Genomic DNA, 24,540 nt, shown 5'->3' on the forward strand with positions numbered 1-24,540 from the left:
CACCCTTTTGCCCATGTTCTGTATCATGCCATTCTCCAAAAGTAACTGTAGATAGTTCTATTTTTATTGCAGTATTACAGAAGAATGAGAATGAGCAGCAAGTGATGCTCCTCATTTTTCCTCTTGCTGTGGCTGCTGTTACAGCTTTATAGTTACCTTCTCATGGGGTTTCCTGGAGTAAAACTTAGCATTTCTGACTAATAAGTTGATTTCATAATAACAATATCCAGTCCTCAGCTGTCTCTTTTTCTTTATGTGTCTCGGGGAGACCGATTAGATCTTTTCCAAGGAGTTTTGCCTCAGTCAGCAATCTGTGGAGATCAGCTGCATGCTCCTTTTCATTTAGACCCTGACCGCTCTGCTGATTCGTCCAACACTGAAGAGTCTAGTTAAGGTCATGTCAGATCCTCACTGGATCTGCCATACACCTTGAGGTCTGTCTGCATGCAGGTATACTGACCAAGTATGTCAGCTCCCTCCTTGCTAGGAGGTGAAGTACCTGAGTTTGGAAGCAAGGGACAAAATAATTACTGAAGCCAGGTCTATGGACATACACAGCTGTTTAGGGCTGCTGCCCTGAACAACCGGTAATTCAATAAGAGCCTCCCAGGGAAGCTGTAAGACACAAATGGGCTGGTGTTGTTCAGCCTGGAGAAGACAAAGGAGACCTTATTGCAGACTTCCAGTACTTAAAGGGGGCTTATAAGAAATATGGGGACAGAGTTTTTAGCAGGGCCTGTAGCGATAGGAGAAAGGCTGATGGATTTAATAAAAGGGGGAAGATTCAGACTAGGTATAAGGAGGAAATTTTTCACAGTGAGGGTGGTGAAACACTGGCACAGGTTGCCCAGAGAGGTGGTAGATGCCTCATCCTTGTAACCCTTCAAGGTCAGGCTGGACGGGGCTCTGAGCAACCTGATCTAGTTAAGATGTGCCTGCTTATTACAGGGTGGGGCTGGACTAGAGGACCCTTCCAACCCAGACCATTCTATGAGTCTATGATCACTAGCTGTCGCTGCAGCCTGCTGTTCTGTAACTGTTGGCATGACAACTGTATTTCCTAAAAAAACAGGAAGGAGGAGTTTGCTTCTTGATCCTGTGAAGCATTTATATCCTGGAAGTATTTCATGTTCTATCAGATTCTATCCCTGCACCACTTCTAACAAGACTTCAGAATACTTTGCTGGATCCCAGGGCAGATGATTTTCTAGCAGGGTCATCTACTAAGGACTTCATTGCTTAGGGCAGACTTCAAGAATCAGAGGATTTGATTGAGTAATTATAAGACTCCTAAGACAGTTGCACCTGGATTCAGTTTCTCATTCAATTAAATTGCTGGCTAAGTGACATGAATAAAGTTTTATTCCCTAGCCGTGCAGTTAATTTGAAATAGCTTTGCATGCTGGCCAGGGAAACATATTTGAGTTCAAAATGAGCAGTGTCTCATTTACCTGATGCAAATGTGCAAAGGTCAACTATTGTGGACTACTTGTTTTGCTGATCTAAAAATTTTAAGTGAAATTCAAGCATTTGGTCTGTGATTAGTCAATCTTATTTAAATTTAAAAAAAAAAAAACAGTGCTGGCTTTCATATATACAGAATATCATAATAGCATAATCATGACGTAAATTTCATTTGCTTTTTTGTTCATGTTTATTAACTAAGGTAAATATGTTGCATAATACATGAACCTGTGTAGTAGGAAAATGTTGGGCATATTTTCAGCTGTTTTCTCATTAGCTGGAACTTTTCATAACTTTTTGGTTTTACACATTCTCTAATAGTTGTTAGAAGTTGTTTAGTAACAAAAGCCAGCTTGTTACTACAACTTGACATAAATCACTAAAAGTTTTTCAGTTAGGTTTATGTTTTCTGAGAGAGCTTCACTTTTATGTATACAACTTTCGAATCAATACTAAGATGATATTTTAAGACATGTTTTAGTAAACTGTGATGGTGAAATTTGATCTTAGAGTGGTCTTCGTTAGATACTGAAATAGTTGTGTGGAAAAGTAGCATTACATTTGATAATTGTTTTAGCTTCACTTTTCATCTACTATTTGTTATTTGTAATTGTAATGGAGGTTTTTTTATATAGCCTATATTGGAGGCTGAGATTCTGTGAAGGAGGAGCAAAAAAATAACCTTTTACCCAGTGCATAATTTACATGCATAGTTCATGTACATGATACTGCTCCACCCTTGGTTTTCTGTCTTCTTTACTCTTCTGTATCATTTCTGGTTACAACTGCAAAGTTTACTGACTTGCTGCTAAACCTGTTTAACAGTTGAGTAAGTGAGAATTTGCCCAGGGCATTTGAAGAAAATTGCGTTCTGATCTAAACTCTGCTCTGTAGTATTGAATTGCAGCTCTAATTGAATTTGTTAATCTGTAAAGGAAAACAAGTGACATTTAAAAGGCTTTGTCACTGGAGGCTTAAAAAGTCCACCATCCCAGAGTATTGTCTATTTTGTGACCAGCAGTCATCAGGATGCCCCAGGTACTACTTTTTAATGTGCAAGGTGAGGCTGATAAGTTTTATGCATGTGGAGGCTGATTTCTTGAAGGATTAGAAAGTTGCACATGGCTTTAAGGCCTCATGAAGCCAAGCCATTTTTATGTTCTGAGTATTACCATCTACCTTTCATGCCCTTTTTAGGAAATTCGGTTGAGAATCTATTTAAGAAAAGGAGAAAATGGCTACTTTTAAGTTGTGGTGAAATTAAAACCAATGAAGCAGTTTAGATGAAAGGGGGTTTTCTTGACTTTTGATGTATGAGAGGGAATTTAAATGCATCTGCCTGATGGCTTTGGTTCTCTATTTTGGAAAGATGGGTTTGTTAGTTTGTAAAGAAAAGAACCTGATTTACACTCTGGTGGGTATCTTTCTGAGAATCTGGAGGCAGGATCAAGAGTATTAATTCTGGAAACTAACAAAGTACTTGAAAATGCCTCTTCAATATCTGAGAGATATTCTCAGTAAGGCATTTTCTCGTGTTCCAGAAATAGTTTTTGTGTGAGACAGACCTCAAGTCGGGAAATCTGAACAGCTGTTTCAGAGGAATACCTATCAGTAAAACATCTTGCCATATTTTCATAGGATTCTTTTTTTTTTTTTTTTTTTTGAGTCTGATTTTGTACATATGATGTTACATGTAAAAGACTATAACAAATATTAACACAGTTTCAATTGGAATTGTATGTATATTCTCCCCTAGAAAACATTAGAATAGTAGTGTCACATAAACACCTTTCTGTATTTTTAAAAAATGTGAGTAGCACTGTTAACATTAGACTAAAATAAACTGCATTTTCTTTGAAAAAGATATACTTTTCTGACATACCAAGTTTATATAGCCTGGAAACCATGAGTTAAAACTCTGGGTTTCAGGCTTTGTTATATTATTATGGTTTCAAGTGTGAAAGTTTGCATGAAAAAAATTAGGTCCTGTGGTTAAGTTGCCTGAAATATTCTTCATGTGGAAGGCCAAAATTCAAATCAACTTTCAAAACTGAAACACAACTATTAAATACTTCAAGAAATCCACAAGAAAAAGAAAGTCTGCATTAAAAGTTTAAAACATTACTGTTGCTTAGGGGCATTTGTCATTATAAAGAGAAGCAGCAAGCATTTTAATACTTGGGTCCACTCCATTGTTATGTTTTCTGACATGCCTTGACAGTAATGATGATAGGTCATATGCAGTAAGTGACTTTTTGTCACCTGTCAAACTTTTGAATAGAGGCAATAAATTTTCCTATGTTGATTTGCATTTACGAGATGGGTGAGAAGTTACCCGTACCTTTCCATGCGTATATTGTGACCAAAGTATTTATTCACTCTGCAAAAAGAGAAGCATTTAATATTTTGCCTTGTCATCAGGAGTAAAGTGAGAGACCGTTACTGTAAAATGCCATCTTTTGAAGGTAGACCTGAGCAGGTAATGGGAAGCTTCACACTGATGTTTTCCAAGCAGCAGGTGTGACAGGCAAAAGTAATCCTTTTGATGGATCAGTGTACATATGCAGAGCTCTACTGCTTCTACAGAAACCCGCAACTTAAATTAAAGCTATTTGTGTCATCTCCTATGTAAACAAGTATGAAAGTACTAACTTAGCAAATATGGAAGAGCAGGAAAGTTTCAGACTGAACTTCTTAAGAATTACTCAGCCTGTTCTTAGGCATGTCCTGAGTGGAAGGCCTTAGGCAGTTAGGTTCCTGAGTCATCTTGAAGTACTCTGCTTCATGAGTAGGATGGTATATTTCCTTCCTCTAGCAGTGGAATTTTAACTTTAAAAAAGGAAAATCCTACAGAAGTTTTCCAGTAATCATAACCCTGTAATTTCATCCTGTACTCTGAAATTGTGGAGTTTAGAGTTTTACAAATTATAGTTTAATGGATATCCATTATGTATTCTTTTCAGATGTATCTGACAATGTAAAAAAAATATTTTTTGCCGGGTTTCAAACCGAGAACTATAGGACTTTGCTGCTGCTTACAGCCTTCCTTTAGTTTTTCATACATGCACTTACAGTAAACTATACATTATTCTGTTGAGAAACTTCACTTCCTCTTAAGCCTCATTACCTTTCCAGGAATCTTCTTTGTATTCTTCAGTTAGCCTTTGCTTAGATAGTAGTTTTTTGCTCGTCAGACTGTGTTTTGCATTACAGTTTATCACAGAAGACCAAAAAGGCCTTCTAGACAAATACTGTTCATGTTAGATTTTGAATTCTAGGCTGTGGTATGCATATTAAAGGGTTAAGCTCCACTGTAATTCCTGTCAGAGTCTGGTAATTGCAGCTTTAGAAGCATCATGAAAACATGGAACTCACTACATCACTGCTAGAAGTTAGCCTCACAAAAGACTGTTTTGCTGTAAAATACATGAGACACATATAACGTAGCTTTTCTCAACAAGTTGTCCAAAGTTTGACTTGGTTTCCTTTCATGCTATCTTCTTCAAAATTCTGCAAAGTTATTAGAAAACTATATTGGAATTGTCTTAAAGGGCTACTTCCTACTGTTTAGTCTTTAAACACAATCTGTTTCTATAAGTAAATTTTTTTCCTGTGTCAGCATAGGAAGTGAGTAGTGTAATCTCTTGCCATATTTTCTTATATCATGCTCTCTCAACATTGCATGCTTCCGACTCTTAATTGCCTCAGACTACCTGCATTAATAGTGATAGATCTCTGTTACCAGTTTCCCATGCTATTGGAAAAATCCTTAAACTGTTTTTTGTGAATAAGTAGATAGGAGAGAGCCTATGAATATCCACTGAAAACTAATGAAACTATAATGGTTTCTGAAAGCTGCTCTTCTTTTTTTCCATTATATTTTTTTTATGCAAGATATTTTATATTTTTTGTTTTGAATTGATTTTTTCCATTTTGCTCCTACTTGTGTATCTTCCACACTTTAAACTTGGAATAAAAAATGTCTGTATGAGAACGTATGAATATACTTAAAGATAAGGGAGAAGGAGAACATCTGAAAGAAAGTACTTAGTGGTATGACTATTGGCAGAAGCTGAGTTTACTTTTACATGCATAAAGGTGCCAGCTTAAGCTTTGTACTATAAGCTCATGTTGTATCATTAAGAATGGTAGTGTCTCAGGGCACATGTAAAATTTATGCTCACCTGTAAAACAGAAGCCTTTTGTTAGTCTGTTAGTCTGTTGGTCAGAAATAAAGAAAACACTTTTAACACATTTAATATTTTTCTGAGCAGTTAGAAGGCATCACTGGATATCTGTTCACTTGAGAGCCAAATAATTCATTTATTCTAAGGCTAGAGACTTGGCTCAAAATGAGTCATTTCACACTGGAAATCTACTAGTCATCCTCAGCTGTGTCATTTCCACAGAAGAAAAGGCAGGTTGTTCTTTATAGGAAACTTTCTACTAGGATATGGTATCCTGCTGTTGGGTGTGTTGCAGAATAAGAGTTGGACCGATCTACTTAGCTTTATCCAGTGCCTAGAGTTGTCAATTTTATTTTTACCATAGAAAAGATATCTGTCTCTGCAAATGTTAGCAAGGTCCACTGGAAGCAAATGTGGTCCTGGAAAGAGGTAACGCTGCAGTTTCTTTCCAAAGGACTAATATGGTGAGGGTGTAAATCGTCTCATTACACTAGCTATCTTTCTGATTTAATTAGTAGGATCTCAGAAGAAAAAGGACATAATGCCCTTTGAATGAAGAGAGGCTAAGCCCTGGGAAGTCGTTTGGGTTTTTTTTTATATAAATTTTAAAATAATCCGTTAATTCACATTCTGAAGGATTGAAATTTGAGAATTTTTTCATGAGGAACAAAATCAGAGAGGTCAGTCTTTAGTTCTCAGCATTATGAGCTGCAAAACATTAACCACACACAGTCTGCCACGACATGTAATCATAGAATAGTTTGGGTTGGAAGGGACCCTTAAAGGTCATCTAGTCCAACCCCCTGCAATGACCAGAGACATCTTCAACTAGAGCAGGTTGCTCAGAGCCCTGTCCAACCTGACCTTGAAGAATGTTTCCAGGGATGGGGCATCTACCACCTCTTTGGGCAACCTGTGCCAGTTTTCACCACCGTCACTGTGAAAAACTCCTTCCTTATACCTAATCTGAATCTCCCCTCTTTTAGTTCAAAACCATTACCCCTTGTCCTATCGCAACAGGCCCTGCTAAAGAGTTTGTCCCTGTCTTTCTTATACGCCCCCTGTTAAGTACTTGGAAGGCTGCAATAAGGTGTCCTTCAGAGCCTTCACTTATCCAGGCTGAACAACCTCAACTCTCTCAGCCTGTCCTCACGGGAGAGGTATTCCATCCCTCTGGTCATTTTGGTGGCCCTCCTCTGGACTGGCTCCAACAGGTCCATGCCTTTCCTGTGCTGAGGGCTCCAGAGCTGGATGCAGGACTCCAGGTGAGATCTCACTAGACCAGAGCAGAGGGGCAGAATCCCCTCCCTTGACCTGCTGGCCACGCTGCTTTGGGTGCAGCCCAGGATATGGTTGGCCTTCTGTGCTACAAGCAGACATTTCCAGCTCCTGTCCAGCTTTTCATACACCAGCACCCCCAAGTCCTTCTTGGCAGGGTTACTCTCAATCCCTTCATCCCCCAGTCTGCACTGATACTGAGGATCTGTTCCATGATGTTCCCAGGCACGCGGGTGAAGCTGACAAGGTCAGTAGTTCCCAGGATCCTCCTTTCTGCCCTTTTTAAAAGTGGGCACAGTGTCTCCCTTTCTCTAGTCACCAGGGATTTCACTTGCCTGCCAGGACTTTTGAAATATGGTGGAGAGTGGCTTGGCAAGTACGTCAGCCAATTCCCTCAGACCTCTGGGATGCATCTTGTCAGGTCCCACTGGCTTATGACTGTTCAGGTTCCTCAGGTGGTCTCGAACCTGATCTTCCCTTACTGTGGGAGGGACTTTGGTCCTCCAGGCCTCATCTTTCAGACCATCCACTCGAGAAGTGTGGGAAGAGAGACTGGCAGTGAAAAGTGAGGCAAAGAAGTCACTGAGTTCCTTGGCCTTCTCTTTGTCTGCTGTTACCAGTCTGCCAGTCTTGCTCATCAGGGGGAATACACTTTCTTTGATGTTCCTTTTCTGGCTGACATACCTGTAGAAGCTCTTCTTACAATTTTTTGAATCCCTTGCCAAGTTCAGCTCCAGCTGCGCCTTGGCCTTCCTGACGTCATCTCTACACAACTGGGCAGCATCCTTGTACTCATCCCAGGATACCTGTCCCTGCTTCCACTGACTGTGCATTTCCTTATGGCCCTTTAGTTTGACCAGCAGGTCTCCACTCAGCCATGCTGGTCTCTTGCCTTCCTTTCCTGATTTCTTACACTTGGGGATCAAGAGTTCTTGTGTGCTATGGAAAGCATCCTTAGACATCTGCCAGCTGTGTTCTGCTCCCTTGTCCCTTGAGGGCAGTTTCCCTGGGGGTCCTATTGACTAACTCCCTGAAGAGCTGGAAGTTTGCTTTCCTCAAATCCAGGATGCTGACTTCACTACTCAGACCACTTATGCCTCAGGACTGCAGACTCCACCAGTGCATGATCACTGCACACCAGGCTGCCTCCAAGCTTGACATCACCAATTATCTCACTTGCGTTGGTGACCAGCAGGTCCAGCATGGCCCTGGTAGGGCTGTTTATTACCTGGCTTAGAAGTTATTCTCCATGCACTCCAGGAGTCTTCTGGAGTGCCTACAGCTCGCCGTGCTACTTTTCCAACTGTATGTCAGGGTGGTTGAAGTCCCCCAGCAGGACAAGAGCCTGTGAGCGCGATGCCTCCTGTAGCTGGAGTGAGAAGGCTTCATCAATAGACTCCACTTGATCGGGTGGCCTGCAGTAGACACCAACCACGAGGTTCCCTTTGTTGCCTTGGTCTTAAGCTTAAGCATTAAGATATTTTTCTTTAAGATTCAATATTAGGGTATTTTATCTGAAATATTTTTCTCAGACTAGAAGGAAAACACTGAAGATAAAAGCTTTGGTCCTATTAATATTTTAAATAGATAACCTTTTTCTTTTAATTTTATGCTCTGCTGCATTGGGTAAAGTGATTTAGGTATGTTCTTGGATGGTTTTATCAGGTCTTTTTGGCATCAGTGTTCAAATCAAAATGCAAGGGAAAACTATTTGTAATTTGCACTATTGTTTTCCTTAATGTCTAATTAAAAATAGGCACCTGGAATTTCTGTGTAAATAACTAAGCATCGCAAAATGGAAAAAAACCTATCTTCTCCCACTTCTCAAAAAGACACAAGTTTCAGCAATGTGAAGATGCAGACCCTGACTGATGAACATGTGGCTGAAGGACTCGGTTTCCTTATTTTGTGGTAGTTCAACATATTTGTGGAAATCATTTATTACAAGTTTATATGCTTTTGCAATAATTGCATTTTGTTTGCATTTTTTTAAAAAAACACAATACTTTGATATCTGCTTAATTGCTGGTTGTAGACTTTTTTGGAATATTTCTTATGTGGAAGAGAATGAGTTAGCAGTTAAAGCTGAGTAGTATTCACTAATTTTAGTATTCACTAATTCTTTGCCTTTGGCAGATTTTAATCTCTACTGTGTTTTAGTTTAGTCCCAGCAAAACTGCTCTGGTACATCTGTTCTGCAATACTATCCAGGAAGAAGAGGAAATTCAGTTAAAATAAGTCTTCATCAATCCTTATAATTACCTTCAGGTATTTAGTCATTGCACTGTTGATAGAGTATCTTACGCCTTTTCATCTAATTGTCAAGTATTACGGCATTATTCAGTCTCATCTGTGGTATACTGACCTCTATGCTGTAAGAGATAATTGTAAGGGATCTTGCTCTAGAGGGCCAAGTAGTAATTGCAATGTGTGGAAATCAGAAATAGTCCCAGACATCAGGAATGTCACTGTTGAGAAACTAGACAGGAGAACTGGATTTTGAAGATATCTTTTGATGTCTAGAGAAGATGAACTTCAGGTTGGAAAGTTGAAGTCTTCATCATCTTCAGTTGTCAGTTATAATGAGAACAAAAATGTAAGATTTCAAATAGAGCAAGATGGGGGGAAAAAGTAGAATTTCTCTTGGAATATCAATATAGGACTTGAAGGATTATGCTGAACAGAAAAATGGTAGAGGCAGGTAAATGACATTTGAAGTGCTTTCGATGTTTGTCATTAGCCTCCTGTAGGGTTATTTTACTTCTTTCTTCACTTCCAAATTGGTAAATGAGAACTTCATTTTGCAAAGCAGTCATCTGTTGTTCATTACTGCATTACTGACATGTTTTTTGGTTTCAAGTACTTAACAGCCCTTAAGTTTAGAGCCTCTTGACCAGTAGTCAGTACAATACCCAGCTAAGTTATTTGTTGCTTCCGGAAAAAGCTCATTCTTTCCGAGACTTTGCATGAATGGGTAGGTATTTATGTACAGGGAGTTGGGAAACTGACTTTTTTTTATGTTCACCTGTGTTTTACATGCTTTGTATGGAAATGTGGAGTTTAATTAGCATGCTAGTAGATATGTTCAAATGTTAGTTACAAGAGCTCACTTCCAACTTTGCAGTTTGGAGAGGCACAGGGCATTGGTGTCTGAAGGGAAGGGAGCAAGCTATCTTCATTTTGTTAAGATAAAATCAGAGGGGAACAAAGGAAGAGATCTCATGTTCTGTTCCCGTTTCGCATTTAATCTGAACGTATTTTCAATATTATCAAGTAGACTTACTACATGGCTCCCTGCCACTTCTGTTTTGTGTGTACAGTTGCTTTGACTGTAAGTAGTAGCAATAGCTTTCACTGTGCCTTAACTTTCCCATAACAATACTACAGTTACCTCCAATCAAAGGAAGAATAACTATGTCTTACAATGTTCTGTTAGAGACAGGCCTTAGACACTAAAACTGATTTTATGCTGAGCACCTCTGTTGATTTACTGTGTGACCACATTTGAGTTAGCTGATTCCTCTCAAATTAATTTAAAGCTAATATAAGAGTAACTCAATTGTTGACTCGCAGAAGGTAGTAATGAAAAAAGCCTCAGAGCTGTAGCTTTTAGTGCTTATTTGGGTCCATAATTCTTAACTGAAAAGGTGTTCAGTCATGGTGCTGTGTCATGCTCTCGAGAAGTTAAGAATACATCCTTAATGTCCTGCTCTTCAAATGGAGAAACAAAACAGTTTCCATTTGAGCTTTACTTTGTTTCTGTGTTACTTACATAGCTGTATCCATGTTCACTAAGAATACTTCCACCTCAAAATAGCTATTTTCCTCTCTGAAGAGGAAAATGTAATTACAAGCAATAGAAGGCCAACTGTCTCAGAAGTAACTAAGTGCTACTTGCCTCCTGAAAAATTAGCTTTTGGGTTTGTGTTTTTTTTGGTGGGGGTGCTTCTTTTTGGAGGAAGGCAGTTTGGTTTCTTTAATCCATGGTCAGTATGCTCTTTCTTAAAATTCTGGTGCCCTAAGAAGCCTGTGTGCTCTTAGCTCCTTAAGAAGGCAAATGTTTTGTGTACATGGACCAGGATACAGAAACAAGATTCAGAAATGCAGAACAATTTCGTCAGTACTGCACTTAACATTGAGTCCTCACACTTCCACTAGTGTCTTTGCCTTCTATGAGGTGCCCAACCCTTTGCAAAATTTGACATTAAATTTTCACAGCTTTCTTTCAAAAAATTAAGTCTCCAAACTTTATAGCACTCTTTTGTCCTGTTTCGTTAAGGGAATGAAAGTGTTAAATTTTCATTTGTGTACTATTTTCCTTGACTCCCTTGCTGTTCACCTCACTAATCCAAAGGCATTTGAGCATGGGAAATGTCTATGCTGTCTTGCACTCTCACACAGCCCATCATCTGTCAGGCACGGGAGATTTGTGTCTGGGATTTGTATCATTATTGTACTGGTAAAGGTTTGGAAGGGAGTTCTCTTCAGTGTGGCACTTCAGCCCTGGAATAGTAAGCTTTTCTAGCAAAGAGCTCAGTCAGATGAACTAGTTTAAATATTTTGTTGCTTATACACACATACATGGATCATATGTGTGGACATATGCACAAAGCATTAATATCTATGCTAATAATTGGTTTATGTGATAGAGTTTTAAGCCATCTTTTGAGGCAGCATAAATCATATTGGTTTAGTTTTAACTATTTATATACAAAATATAAATTTGCCACTTGAGAACTAATGTTAGGAGTCACAAAAGGAACATTTTTGGACTGCTGGTATTGTCACACTTATTTCAAGCGGTGTCACTAAAGTCTTAAATTAGGGAAAACTGTCCAAGTGTATATTCATGTGAAAGCTTAGCATAGTAATCGATATCTACTTAGCTAGTAATGTATCTAGTTTAATATTTGTTTGCAGATCTGTAGTATGCTAAGAATTCATTTGGTATCCACTAGTCACTAATTTTAAGAGTGCAAGAGTACGTGTTAGTTTACTTGGGCTTTATTTTTATTTTTTGCCTTTACTATATTGTTATACTTAGTATTAAAAAAAATCTTCTTCGTTCATCTTTTTTTTTTTGTCCTAATATTTTCTTTCCGAAGTATTACCTACTCCATGCAAGAATCTTATGCAGAATACTAAAATGATATGTTAGCAAACTGTGATGACAGCACCACTGTTATTTTTTTGGTGGTAGAAAATTTGTCAAGCAAACAAAAATATAAATATATTTTAGTTTTTACCAGTTTTCTGAAGGACAACAGAATGTTACCAAAGTTAACAAAATTATAACTTGGTTTGGTTTGGTTTTCTAATTTCTCATAAAGCAGAATAGATATTTTTATTGTTTTAATAACCAAAACCTGATCTGTTCACTGCAGAGCAATAGAATATGTTTTCTGTAAAACATGCATTTTTAAAATGCATGCAACCTATTTCAGTTTTAAAATCTTAGATGAAATTGTCTAATTGTGCTGTTACAGTTAAAATGCTAACAAGAATCAGTAACTGCCCAGCTAAAAATCTACTTTGGATGCCTAGAATAATAAGGGGAGAAATATGATAAGTAGTTGTCAATATTAAAGCAGGCTGAAGGAGGAAGGCTTCGGGCCTTGTGGTAGGTAGAATGAAACAGCAGATTTGAGTATCCACAATCCTTTCAGTATTAAATTTTCAGTAAAATAAAATTACTTGTATATGAAAACATAGCCTTTCCCCAGCTCTCTTTTTTTTCCTGATCAGCTGATGAAGAGACTAGCAGCTCGCTGCTTTGCTGGCTTGTTAATTTTATCCCCACTAACTGTGATTTCCGATAGCCGGCCTGCTGATAGTGGTAAGGTAAATATCCTTTTTCATTGCCGTCTTGAAGATTCACTCGAACTACATCACAGGCATGTGTAGGTGTGTAACACATCAAAAGTCGGTGTTCTCCGTATTTCAGTGTACAACTGAGTGCTTAAGGAGAGCAATGACATTAACTGTTGACAGCCTTGCATGCTGTATTTATTATTAGATTTTCTAGCTTCCAAGATATGCAGAGTAATTTCCTTTTCTTAATCTTTGTTAGCTGCAGTGGTTTATAGTGGGTGTCCTGCTTTAGCCAAATGAATATTAATGAATTTGTGTGCAGATATTTTTTTTTTTCCTTCTTTTTTCTTCCTAACTCATCAGATCTCAAGCCTCCTTCATAGTGGTTATCTGAATGCTGTGGAAGCATGATGTAAATTGTCTTTTGATTATTAAGGCCTAGTTTCAGGCTGTCCCTCAGGATTCTGCATTTGTGTTTGTTCTGTGGATTTGCACATCGGAGGATGCATAGGAAACAGATACCGAAATCCCACTGGTGTTTTTAACATGCCAGGTTGTTTTGTGTTGTGCATCAGGTTTTCTTCACAAAACGTTTTTCAAGAGACATTGTACACAACTGAGAAAAATTATGTCTGGGTTGTAATCACTCTTTTTGTATTGATTGTTATGCTCAAATGATCATAAATATTAGCCATGTTTGGTGCTGTGAAGAAATTAAAGTAATTGCCTTATGATTAGAGCTCTTTCAGCTATGAGAAAGGATTGATTAGCATTTGCATGTACTCAGGGCAATATTGAGAGGCAAAAAGGACAAATATCAACATCAGTTACGTTCTAAGAAAGCATTAATCAGAAAGCCTATTTTAATTTTTTCTCCTTTTTTAATTTAGTTTTAATTTCAGTTCTCTTATGACATGGGTGTTTGGGGGTTTTTGGTTTTTTTTTGTTTTTGTGGTGGTTTTTTTTGCTTTCCCAAATCAAGAAAAGTTTAGCTTCTTGCTTTATCACATGGAGCTGATAGTCAGTGTATGAACAGGTTCCCTTTATTCCTGGTTTGGTTTTTTGTGGTGATTTTTTTTATCCTTCTGCGTATTGCTGCTGGGTCTGGTTAAAAGCATACGACGAGGTAATTGAAGCTAGTGTTCATTATTTGTGACTATGTGTGGGGTTTGGTTTTGGTTTTTTCTTTGGTGTTTTTTTTTTGCATCCCATGTTACGAGTGCTTTTTAGAGTAAAACACTGTACTGTCAGTGCTTCTGCCTATCTGTTGGTTACTGTACTAGAAGAATATGATACATTTTAGAAATGGTCTTTACGCTTAGGCAATTTGGAAGTTGCTTAAACTATTTGGAAGAGAAGTTGAGTCGTTACTGCATAAAGAATCTGTGTGTTGTTTGTGTGCATGAAGAGCTGTGTGTGATCTGACTTTGGGAGCCAAGTGCAGTTTAGACTGTCCTGTTTGAAAACATGCAACATCAAAGTCTGTCTCGCATGGAACTACATATGCCAGAACTGCCACTGAAATGAACAAATGAATGTTTGTTGTACACTTACTGACACAGGACCACAGGCCATTACTGTGTGTGAAAACTGTGAGTTGGTGTGGAATTCAAGGTTCAGATAAAGATGCATCTATTTATATGATAGCGCCATTCTTAGAAGAATTTAATGTTTAGTGTCTCTTTGATTGCCAGTAACTCAATTTCTTGCTGTACTCTTGTTTATAAATAGGATGACTATTTTGACTTGAATTATCTGCATCCTATGGGGTTGCATTTTTCGTTTTTAAATACAGTTTGTTATTTCCTTTTGCAATATTTCTTTTGTTTAAAAATCATACTTTTTGCATTCATGGTTGTCAGGCAATTGAAGACGGAAATTTGGAAGAAATGGAAGAGGAAGTCCGGCTTAAAAAACGGAAGAGACGAAGAAACGTAGATAAAGATTCTGGGAAGGAGGATGGAGAGAAAGCAAAGAAAAGAAGAGGCAGACCTCCTGCAGAGAAGCTGTCACCCAACCCACCCAAACTGACAAAACAAATGAATGCTATCATTGATACTGTGATAAACTACAAGGATAGGTGAGCTTGGAGATGGTCTCCCTCTGTTGCGTGTTCTCTGTTCCTCTCTGTTGATATCTATCTCTATGTGTTTTAATGGCTTCATTTTTGTTTTCAGTCTTTAGAATAATTTGCTGAAACAGCATTTCTGAAAAGCCATTCCACTTAGGGCGTATTTCTTTAAGTTTTACTCTTTGTTAAGGGTTTTTTAAAGACCCATCTGATAGGAAGTTATTGAAACACAAATACAAAAAGTAGGCATAGAGCTCCCACTTAGAAATGAATTCATTCGTGTCAAGAGGTGTACTTCAGAACATTTATTAATGATGCAGCATGTGTTAAGGTTGAACTTTGCAAATACATGGCTGCAGATTTATTAATGCAAGTTAACATGAGTCTCACCATGAGCTGAAAGACTGCCAGAAAAATGTAGCACTTCTATCATGAGACTCTTAGTTGCCAAAGGAAAAATTGTAGCAAACCTGGTCATAATACGTTGTCTGCAGCTGAGATGGAAGCCTGTTTGTCAAGAAATCCCTATTTTCAGCATAATAAAATGCTAAATAGCTGGACCTTAGGAAAAAATGTAGCTTCTAATTTGAAACATCATTTGAAGACTTCTTTTTCTGCAGGTTTTCAAACTGAAAATCATCTGTGCTTCGTGAGGAAGAAATTGAGAATTAGTTAATAGCATCTTTGAATCAGACTTGTTTGAGAAACTTGTATTTTTAACTCAAATTCCATTTGCCAAAAGTCACTAAAGCCTTCTTTTGTACTTATTCCTTCTTTGTTGTACATTCAGTTACTTAAATCATATAAGGAACAATTACAAGCTAAAGGAATATTAAATGCATTCAGAGAAAATCAAGAAGTATTTGCATTAGGTGACCCACACAAGTGTAACAATACAATTTTTGCATGTAAACAACTTTCAGTCTATGATTTCAAAAGGCAAGTTGCACTTCTTCCTTTTTTGCAGCTAGTGTTCTGGGTCTGCCTGTACAAGATTAACTTGGGCAGTATCTGGTCAAGCACACAGAGCTGTGATGCCTGGCTCTTTTGGCACAAAACTGTTGAAATGAAGCATTCTGTGATCCGTGGGGTCTCTCTAAAGTACATCGAAAAGTTTATTGCATTGGAACAGGATTCACAGCAATTAACATGATGAGCACGAAGCTGACTACAAACTCAGTGTATTGACCTTGTTTTGACTCTCAACTAACAGAATAGGAAGAAGGGAAAAGTGTTTAAAATTCAGGTATTCCAGTCAGGGCTGCAAGGAAGCATCTCTTCATTTTTGACCTCTGGCCTTAAACTGTCTTCTGAAGCCAAGGTGTCACACTTCAGGTGTCAGGGCACCTACTTACCACTTTTAAAGTAGCTCGCAAAGTTACTTCCACTAGCCACTAGTAGGGGATAGATACTGATAGTTACTGGGGAAGTTAAAGATTTTTGCCTGTTGCTTGTACCCCAGGAAGTTGATATCTGACTTCTGTCAAACAAGTTAACTACTGTGCTATTGCATAGTGACAAGACATGCTATTCCCTCTCCCAGGAGGCCACATTTATGCAAGACATAATTGGTTCCCACTTCAAAAAGTATGTGGAGCTAACTTCTGTTAGCAATTTAAAATGCCTGTTAAACTGAGCTGTTCAGTGCAGTGAAATATGCAGAAGAGTTCCAAGTTAGAATCATAGAATAGTTTGGGTTGGAAGGGACCTTTAAAGGTCATCTAGTGCAGCCCCACCCTGCAATGAGCAGAGACACCTTCAACTAGAGCAGGTTGCTCAGAGCCCCGTCCAACCTGACCTTGAAGAATGTTTCCAGGGATGGGGCATCTACCACCTCTCTGGGCAACCTGGGCCAGTGTTTCACCACCCTCATTGTGAAAAATTCCTTCTTTAGATCCAGTCTAAATCTACCCTCTTTTAATTTAAAACTATTACCCCTTGTCCTATCGCAACAGGCCCTGCCAAAGAGTTTGTCCCCATCTTTCTTATAAGCCCCCTGTTAAGTACTTGGAAGGCTGCAATAAGGTGTCCTTCAGAGCCTTCACTTATCCAGGCTGAGCAACGCCAACTGTCTCAGCCTGTCCTCACAGGAGAGGTGTTCCATCCCTCTGGTCATTTTGGTGGCCCTCCTCTGGACTGGCTTCAGCAGGTCCATGCCTTTCCTGTGCTGATGGCTCTAGAGCTGGATGCAGTACTGCAGGTGGGGTCTCACCAGAGCGGAGTAGAGGGGCAGAATCACCTCCCTCGACCTGCTGGCCATGCTGCTTTGGGTGGAGCCCAGGATACGGTTGGCCTCCTGTGCTACAAGCAGACATTTCCAGCTCCTGTCCAGCTTTTCATCCACCAGTAGCCCCAAGGCCTTCTCGTCAGGGCTGCTCTTGATCCCTTCATCCCCCAGCATGTATTGATACTGGGTGTTGCCTCAACCCAGGTGCACGACCCTGTATTTGGCCTTGTTGAACCTCATGAGGATCCATTCCTCAAGCTTGTCCAGGTCCCTCTGGATGGCATCCTGTCCCTCAGGCATGTCAACTATACCACTCAGCTTAGTGTCATCTGCAAAATTCCTGAGGGTGCACTCAATCCCATTGTCTGTGTCATCGATGAAGATACTAAACAGTACTGGTCCCAATACAGACCCCTGAGGGATACCACTCATCACTGATCTCCCTCTGGACATTGAGCCATGGACCACTACCCTCTGGTTGTGACCATGCAACCAATTTCACATCCACTCAACAGTCAACCCATCAAATACATCTGTCCACAATGTAGAGAGAAGGATGTTGTGGGGGACTGTGTCAAAGGCCTTACAGAAGTCCAGATAGATGACATTGGTGTCTCTTCCCTTGTCCACTGATGTGGTCACTCCATCCTAGAAGGCCACTAGGTTGGTCAGACAGGACTTGCCCTTGGTGAAGCTGTGCTGGCTGTCCTGAATCCCCTCCCTGTCCTCCATGTGCCTTAGCATAACTTCCAGGAGGATCTGTTCCATGATGTTCCCAGGCACATGGGTGAGGCTGACAGGTCAGTAGTTTCCAGGGTCCTCGTTTCTGCCCTTTTTAAAAATGAGCGCAGTGTGTCCCTTTCTCTAGTCACCAGGGATTTCACCTGACTGTCAGGACTTTTGAAATACGATGGAGAGTGACTTGGCAAGTACGTCAGCCAATTCCCTCAGACCTCTGGGATGCATCTCATCAGGTCCCATTGGCTATTGACTAACTCCCTGAAGAGCTGGAATTCTACTTTCCTGAAATTCATGGTCCTGACTCTACTACTCGGGCCCCTTATGCCTCAGGACTGCAGACTCCACCAGTGCATGATCACTGCACACCAGGCTGCCTCCAAGCTTGACATCACCAATTATCTCACTTGCGTTGGTGATCAGCAGGTCCAGCATGGCATCCCCCCTGGTAGGGCTGTCTATTACCTGGCTTAGAAGTTATCCTTCATGCACTCCAGGAGTCTTCTGGAGTGCCTACAGCTCGCCGTGCTACTTTTCCAGGAGATGTTGAGGTGGTTGAAGTCCCCCAGCAGGACAAGAGCCTGTGAGCGCGATGCCTCCTGTAGCTGGAGTGAGAAGGCTTCATCAATAGACTCCACTTGATCGGGTGGCCTGTAGTAGACACTAGCCATGAGGTACCCTTTGTTGCCTTGGTCTCTGATTCTTACCCATAAGCTTTCCACCTGCTCATGGTTATTCTTCAGGGACAGCTCTTCATACTCTATCCATTTCTTGATGAAGAGGGCAATGCTTCTGCCCTTCCTTCCTTGTCTGTCCCTTCTGAACAGCCGGTGGCCATCGTCAGCTGCACTGCAGTTGTGGGGTTCATCTCACCAAGTTTCAGTAATGGTAATTAGTTCGTATCTTTCTAGCAGCCCAGTGGCTTCCAACCCCTCCTGTTTGTTGCCCGTGCTGCATGCATTGGTGTAGAGGCATTTCATCTGGACTGGCAGCCATGTCACCCTATTAGAGGAACACCTCTTAGTTCCTTTGAGGCCTTTTGCTGGTGCAACAAGCTGAGGGTCCTCGCTAGCACCGCATTCCGCTAACCTTGGATTATCATTCAACAGCTTCAGAACACAGTTCCTATATTCTGATTTTTTTGTGAGATAGCATAAAACCACCCGATCCTATGAAAGTTGGGACAGAACAGAATTGCAAATCTAGGTATCAGGAAACTTTAGTAACGTAAAATCTTCGGGGTTAAGGTTTTTCTAGGATTTGATGAACATTTGCAGAATTTACAGCTTTAGAATTAAGTGGGTTTTGGGCAGTGGAACCCTTCAGTGTTGTTCGGCGTTCATGTTTGTTCAGCTCAGGGCTTTTGTGTGTGAGAAGGCAATTGGGGCAAGTATAGAGGGACAGGTTAATTGGAAGAAAAGTAGGCCATGAGCTTCATCTGGGGAAAAAAAAAAGTTTTTCACATATTTAGTATTTGAACGCTTGAAATCATCTTTGTCTTTAGCTTAAATTTTCAGAGCTAGTAGATGTTTCATCTCTACTTTATGAAAGTCCAGAGGGTCGATCTGGACCACAGAGAGCTGATTGTGTTCCAAAAGGTGGGCAGGTGATAACCATCCAAAATACTACTGGCTTTGACCGGAGTTACTTTGTCAAAACCAATTCTACAATCTTTAGTAAGTTTTGTTGCAGTTAATAAGCCGGCAGGCAAATTAACTGCTGGCAAAAAAACAAGAGAATACATTGCTAAACTAATAAACCTCTGTGTGCTATATCTCGTATTTCCCCTTGCTTTTGAGAAGAGCTTCTCTCCCTTCTTGTTAAAATCTTTATTTTTAAAAAAAGTTTTTCCATGGTGTCCACAAAAACCTGGGGTACTAGTTGGCTGCTTTTCTGTGGCAATTCTGTGTAATGCTGATGCAGGGAAGGAGTCTCCAAATACTTTCCTAACTGTCTTGTATTTGACTTCCATTGTAGGCATTTTGGGGACAAGTACAATCCTTCCTTATTTAAAAACCATCCAACAAAACAGACTGGGTTGCCTATGTCTAGGAAAGCTACAGGCTACAATAATACAAGCAATAAGCTCTAGTAAACTGAAGTTTGAGCTACACAATTATTACATAAAAGTCAAAATAAGATTAAACAGACAAATTAGCAACATTTGAGGTAAATGTTCAGCGTAGAGAAATGCAGCATATGATTCTTTGAAAAGGAAATTCAGAGGTAGATACCCAGTTACTTGCAAACCCCAGTTAAAGAACTCCATGCAAGACAGTGGAGGTTACCACTGAGGCCAAATTACTGTTTATCTCTGTCATTTCCTCCATGCAAATTCAAGCTTTTTCATTAAATTTACCTCTTTTATGCAGTACTGTATAGCAGCTCTTATATTTCCTTTTATTCCCATCCCACATCCCAACATGATACTCATTTTAATGTAACGTTCCATTAACAGTAAGTTTAGTAGTTCTTACAGAGCAATTTATAGCTACAAGCTGAGTTTCTTTCAATCTTTCTAGAGAACTGGGAACACATTGAACAAGAGAAAACTTAGTGTTTGTGCTGAGATTTGACTTGGCTCGCAGCCTAACTGCATTAGTTTCCTGGAATTCTGGTACCTGGGGTGTCTCCCATGTAATAAAGGAAATTGTAAAAAAGGAGAAGAAGGACAGAGATGTGAGGCACTGTGAAAATGTTCAACTCGGACTGTTTGCAGTTCTTTGGTGTGAGAGCTGTTGAGGTCCTTGTCAAGTTGACAGTACTTGCTTCTTGCAAGGCTGCTGTGCTTGGGATTCCAGTATTTGTTGATGTGCTTTATGCTTTTCTTCATGTTGATAGGTGTTTCTTTATCGTATCTTTGTATTTATCTTTGTTAATCTTGACACAAATAGTCATACCTCATCTTGAAGAACTGTGGGGTAAGTACTTCAAATCATTAAGAACTAAACATGCTTGTTTATTCACTGCTACCTTTTTAAACTGCACCTGTGCTTTTGTTACTCAGCTTCAAGTATCAAACCATAAAACATGTTGCCAACTGTGGACACAGAGCAGTACCCTAGATATAGAGCCTTGGTTTTCTCTTCTACACTGCTTTGCCAACTGACTTCTAGTCACCTGAAGTAGTGGAAGATGTCCTTGCCCAACACAGCAGGGAGGCTGGACTAGGTTATCATCAAAGGTCCCTTCCAACCCAAGCCATTCTATGATTCTGTGATTTTGGTAAAGCATTTGTTAGGGTACCACAGGAAAATTATAAGCTAATATGAAAGACAGAGGAGATCTAATGAGTAAGTGCTCTAATATCAGTGAAAACAAGGAAGAAGATGTAACTGAAGGCACTATTTAAAAAAGAACTATTAAACTGGAAAGAAGATACCACAAAAGTGCTTGAAGAATTGGTGTTGGCATAGACCGTAATACATTAATGATATAAATTAAAAAATTAGGAGTGTCCTAGCCAAAATATAAAATTTTAAAATATCAATATTGCGATGGTATTCATGGAGAACTGAACACAGTTAAGTCTGAAGTGAAGAATCTGTATGAAATAAAGTACCTAGTGCATTATAAGGTACTTAACAGACTGAAAATAGTAAACTTTTCTTGGAGTGGAAGCTCATCATGTGGAACTGACAGAAAAAGAATGACCTGGGCAAAGAAATTATTGATCAAAGCTAACTATGAGCCCTGAAGTATTGTCCAGCCATAATAGGAGCCTGGCCCACACTGTTGCCTGTGTGGATGAGGAAATACTCATTGTGTATTCCATTATATGTGACACCATTAATGCTTCTGAGTTGCTGTATATAGTGCTTGAATACTTTTCCATTCCAGAAAGATTAGTTTACACTGAGACAATTGTAAGTAATTATTTCAATGATAAAGAGCATAAGAGAATCCTGCAAGAGGAAACAATTTGGTTTATTTATACAAACACAGCACAGTCTGAGAGGGGAAGATGATTGCTCTCAGTAAATTCACCTGGGAAAGAAGGGAAGCATAAACACACAGAGGGTGTAGAAATATGTAAAATACAGGATGGTGGTCACAAAGTTATATGAGCGTAGATGTTCATGAGTACATTAAATTCGTTAACTAAGAGTCCCAGAACCTTTCCATATGGAATAGTGGGGCAAAAATACCTAGATAGATCCGGGCTTTGTTCCTTGATTAAAAAACTTCTATATCATTATTTACAATACCAAGGCATTAGATTCAAGGACTCGGAAACAGCTTTGCAGTTACACAGCTGATCCTGATTCTCCAGTGTATCACAGAATCACTAGGTTGGAAAGGACCTTCAAGATCATCAAGTCCAACCACTAATCCAGCGCCACCTTGTCCCCTAAACCATGTCCTGAAGTGCCACATCCACATGTTTTTTAAACACTTCCAGAGATGGTGACTCCACCACCTCCCTGGGCAGCCTCCTCCAATGCCTGACCACCCTCTCAGTGAAGAAATTTTTCCTAATATCCAATCTAAACCTCCCCTGGCGCAACTTGAGGCCATTTCCTCTTGTCCTATCGCTAGTTACTTGGGAGAAGAGGCCAACACCCTCGTCACCACAACCCCCTTTCAGGTAGTTATAGAGAGCAATAAGGTCTCCCCTCAGCCTCCTCTTCTCCAGACTAAACAACCCCAGTTCCCTCAGCCGCTCTTCGTAAGACTTGTGCTCCAGCCCCCTCACCAGCTTCGTTGCCCTTCTCTGGACACGCTCCAGCACCTCAACATCCTTCTTGTAGTGAGGGGCCCAAAACTGAACACAGTGTTCGAGGTGCGGCCTCACCAGTGCCGAGTACAGGGTCACAATCACTCCCCTACTCCTGCTGGCCACACTATTTCTGTTACAGGCCAGGATGCTGTTGGCCTTCTTGGCCACCTGGGCACACCGCCGGCTCATGTTCAGCCAGCTGTCAGCCAGCACCCCCAGGTCCTTTTCTGCTAGGCTGCTCTCTAGCCACTCGCCCCAAGCCTGTAGCGTTGCATGGGGTTGTTGTGGCCGAAGTGCAGGACCCTGCACTTGGCCTTATTAAACCTCATACAGTTGACCTCTGCCCATCGATCCAGCCTGTCCAGATCCCTCTGCAGAGCCCTCCTACCCTCCAGCAGATCAACACTCCCACCCAACTTGGTGTCATCTGCAGACTTACTGAGGGAGCACTCAATTCCCTCATCCAGATCATCTATAAAGATATTGAACAAGACCGGCCCCAGAACCGAGCCCTAGGGAACACTGCTTGTGACCGGCCGCCAGCCAGATTTAACGCTGTTCACCACAACTCTCTGGGCTCGGCCATCCAGCCAGTTCCTCACCCGACGAAGAGTAAACCTGTCTAAGCCATGAGCCGCCAGTTTCTTCAGGAGAATGCTGTGGGAGACGCTTCAAAGTCCAGGTAGACAACATCCACAGCCTGTCCTTCATCCACTAGGTGGGTCACCTGGTCATAGAAGGAGGTCAGGTTGGTCAAGCAGGACCTGCCTTTCATGAACTCATGCTGGCTGGGCCTGATCCCTTGGTTGTCCTGCAAGTGCCCTGTGAACACTCTCAAGACCAACCGCTCCATAATCTTGCCCAGTACACAGGTCAGGCTGACAGGCCTGTAGTTCCCAGGATCCTCCTTCCGGCCTTTCTTGTAGACGGGCGTCATATTGGCAGCCTCCAGTCTTCTGGGACCTCCCCTGTTAACCAGGACTGCGGATAAATGATGGAGAGTGGCTTGGAAAGCTCCACTGCCAGCTCTCTCAGTACTCTCGGGTGGATCCCATCAGGCCCCATAGACTTGTGGGTGTCCAGGTGGTTTAGCATGTCTTTGACTGCTTCCTCCTGGATTATGAGGAGTATATTGTGCTCTCCATCCCTGTCTTCCAGCTCAGGGGGCTGAATACCCTGCCGATACTTGGTCTGGCTATTAATGACTGAGGCAAAGAAGGCATTAAGTACCTCAGCCTTGTCCTCGTCCTTAGAGACAACATTCCCCGCCATATCCAGTAGGGGATGGAGATTCTCCTTGCCTCTCTTTTTGTTGTTAATATATTTGTAAAAACATTTTTTATTATCCTTTGCAACCGTTGCCAGACTGAGCTCTAGCTGGCCTTTTGCTTTTCTAATTTTGTCCCTGCTTGACCTAACGAGATCCTTGTACTCTTCGTGAGTTGCCTGCCCCTTCTTCCAGATGTGATAAACTCTCTTTTCCCTGAGTCCCAGCAAAATCTCCCTGTTCAGCCAGGCCGGTCGCCTTCCCCGCCAGCTCTTCTTACGGCACATGGAGACCGCCTGCTCCTGTGCCTTTATATGCATCACCTTTTCAGACTCCATTTGCAATAATACATTTTAGTCTGGGGGTTTGTTGCAATTATTTCTTAAACCAAGATTTAGGTGCCTTTGCAGCCTTATAATTTGTTCTCATCTTTTCATCTTGCAGTATTAACACAGCTGTTCAGAAGCGAACAAGCTGAAATGCATCAGTCCAGCATTGTTGTTACACTTTTTTCCAGTTGCAGTGCTTTTAAACCTGTCTTTCCTTCACTGTAAAGTTAGGAATGCCTATAGAAATGACTAATCATAGAATCATGTATGTAATACATATATTACGTTTTCAGAAAGCAAAATTAGTCTGTATGTCCAGTTTAAATGCTTTAGCCTTTTGAAAGCAGGGACAATTTTAGTGGAGATAGATGTTCTTTTCAGAATAAGGGATTTGCATGCTGAATTGGAGCCGCAGCTGCTGATTTTGCATCATGCACATGCAGGCTTA

The 24,540-nt window shown here is 40.5% G+C and overlaps 1 protein-coding gene across 3 annotated transcripts in view; it reads left to right on the top strand.

Annotated features, from left to right (window-relative positions):
* Window positions 1-24,540, top strand: part of SMARCA2 (SWI/SNF related BAF chromatin remodeling complex subunit ATPase 2) — a gene marked incomplete at its 5' end in the record, with an annotated part of 119,870 nt that overhangs the window by 83,269 nt on the left and 12,061 nt on the right. For 2 of the 3 annotated variants that reach the window (XM_082013154.1, XM_082013153.1), the window contains one exon: window positions 14,603-14,820. In XM_082013154.1, coding sequence (XP_081869280.1) covers window positions 14,603-14,820 — 218 coding nt within the window. Of the gene's footprint in view, window positions 1-12,677; window positions 12,771-14,602; window positions 14,821-24,540 lie in introns of those variants that run through there. The other variant, XM_082013155.1, reaches the window with a different exon arrangement.

The sequence above is a fragment of the Phaethon aethereus genome, assembly GCF_964289735.1.
Source record: "Phaethon aethereus genome assembly, chromosome: Z".
In the NCBI taxonomy this organism is placed as follows: domain Eukaryota; kingdom Metazoa; phylum Chordata; class Aves; order Phaethontiformes; family Phaethontidae; genus Phaethon; species Phaethon aethereus.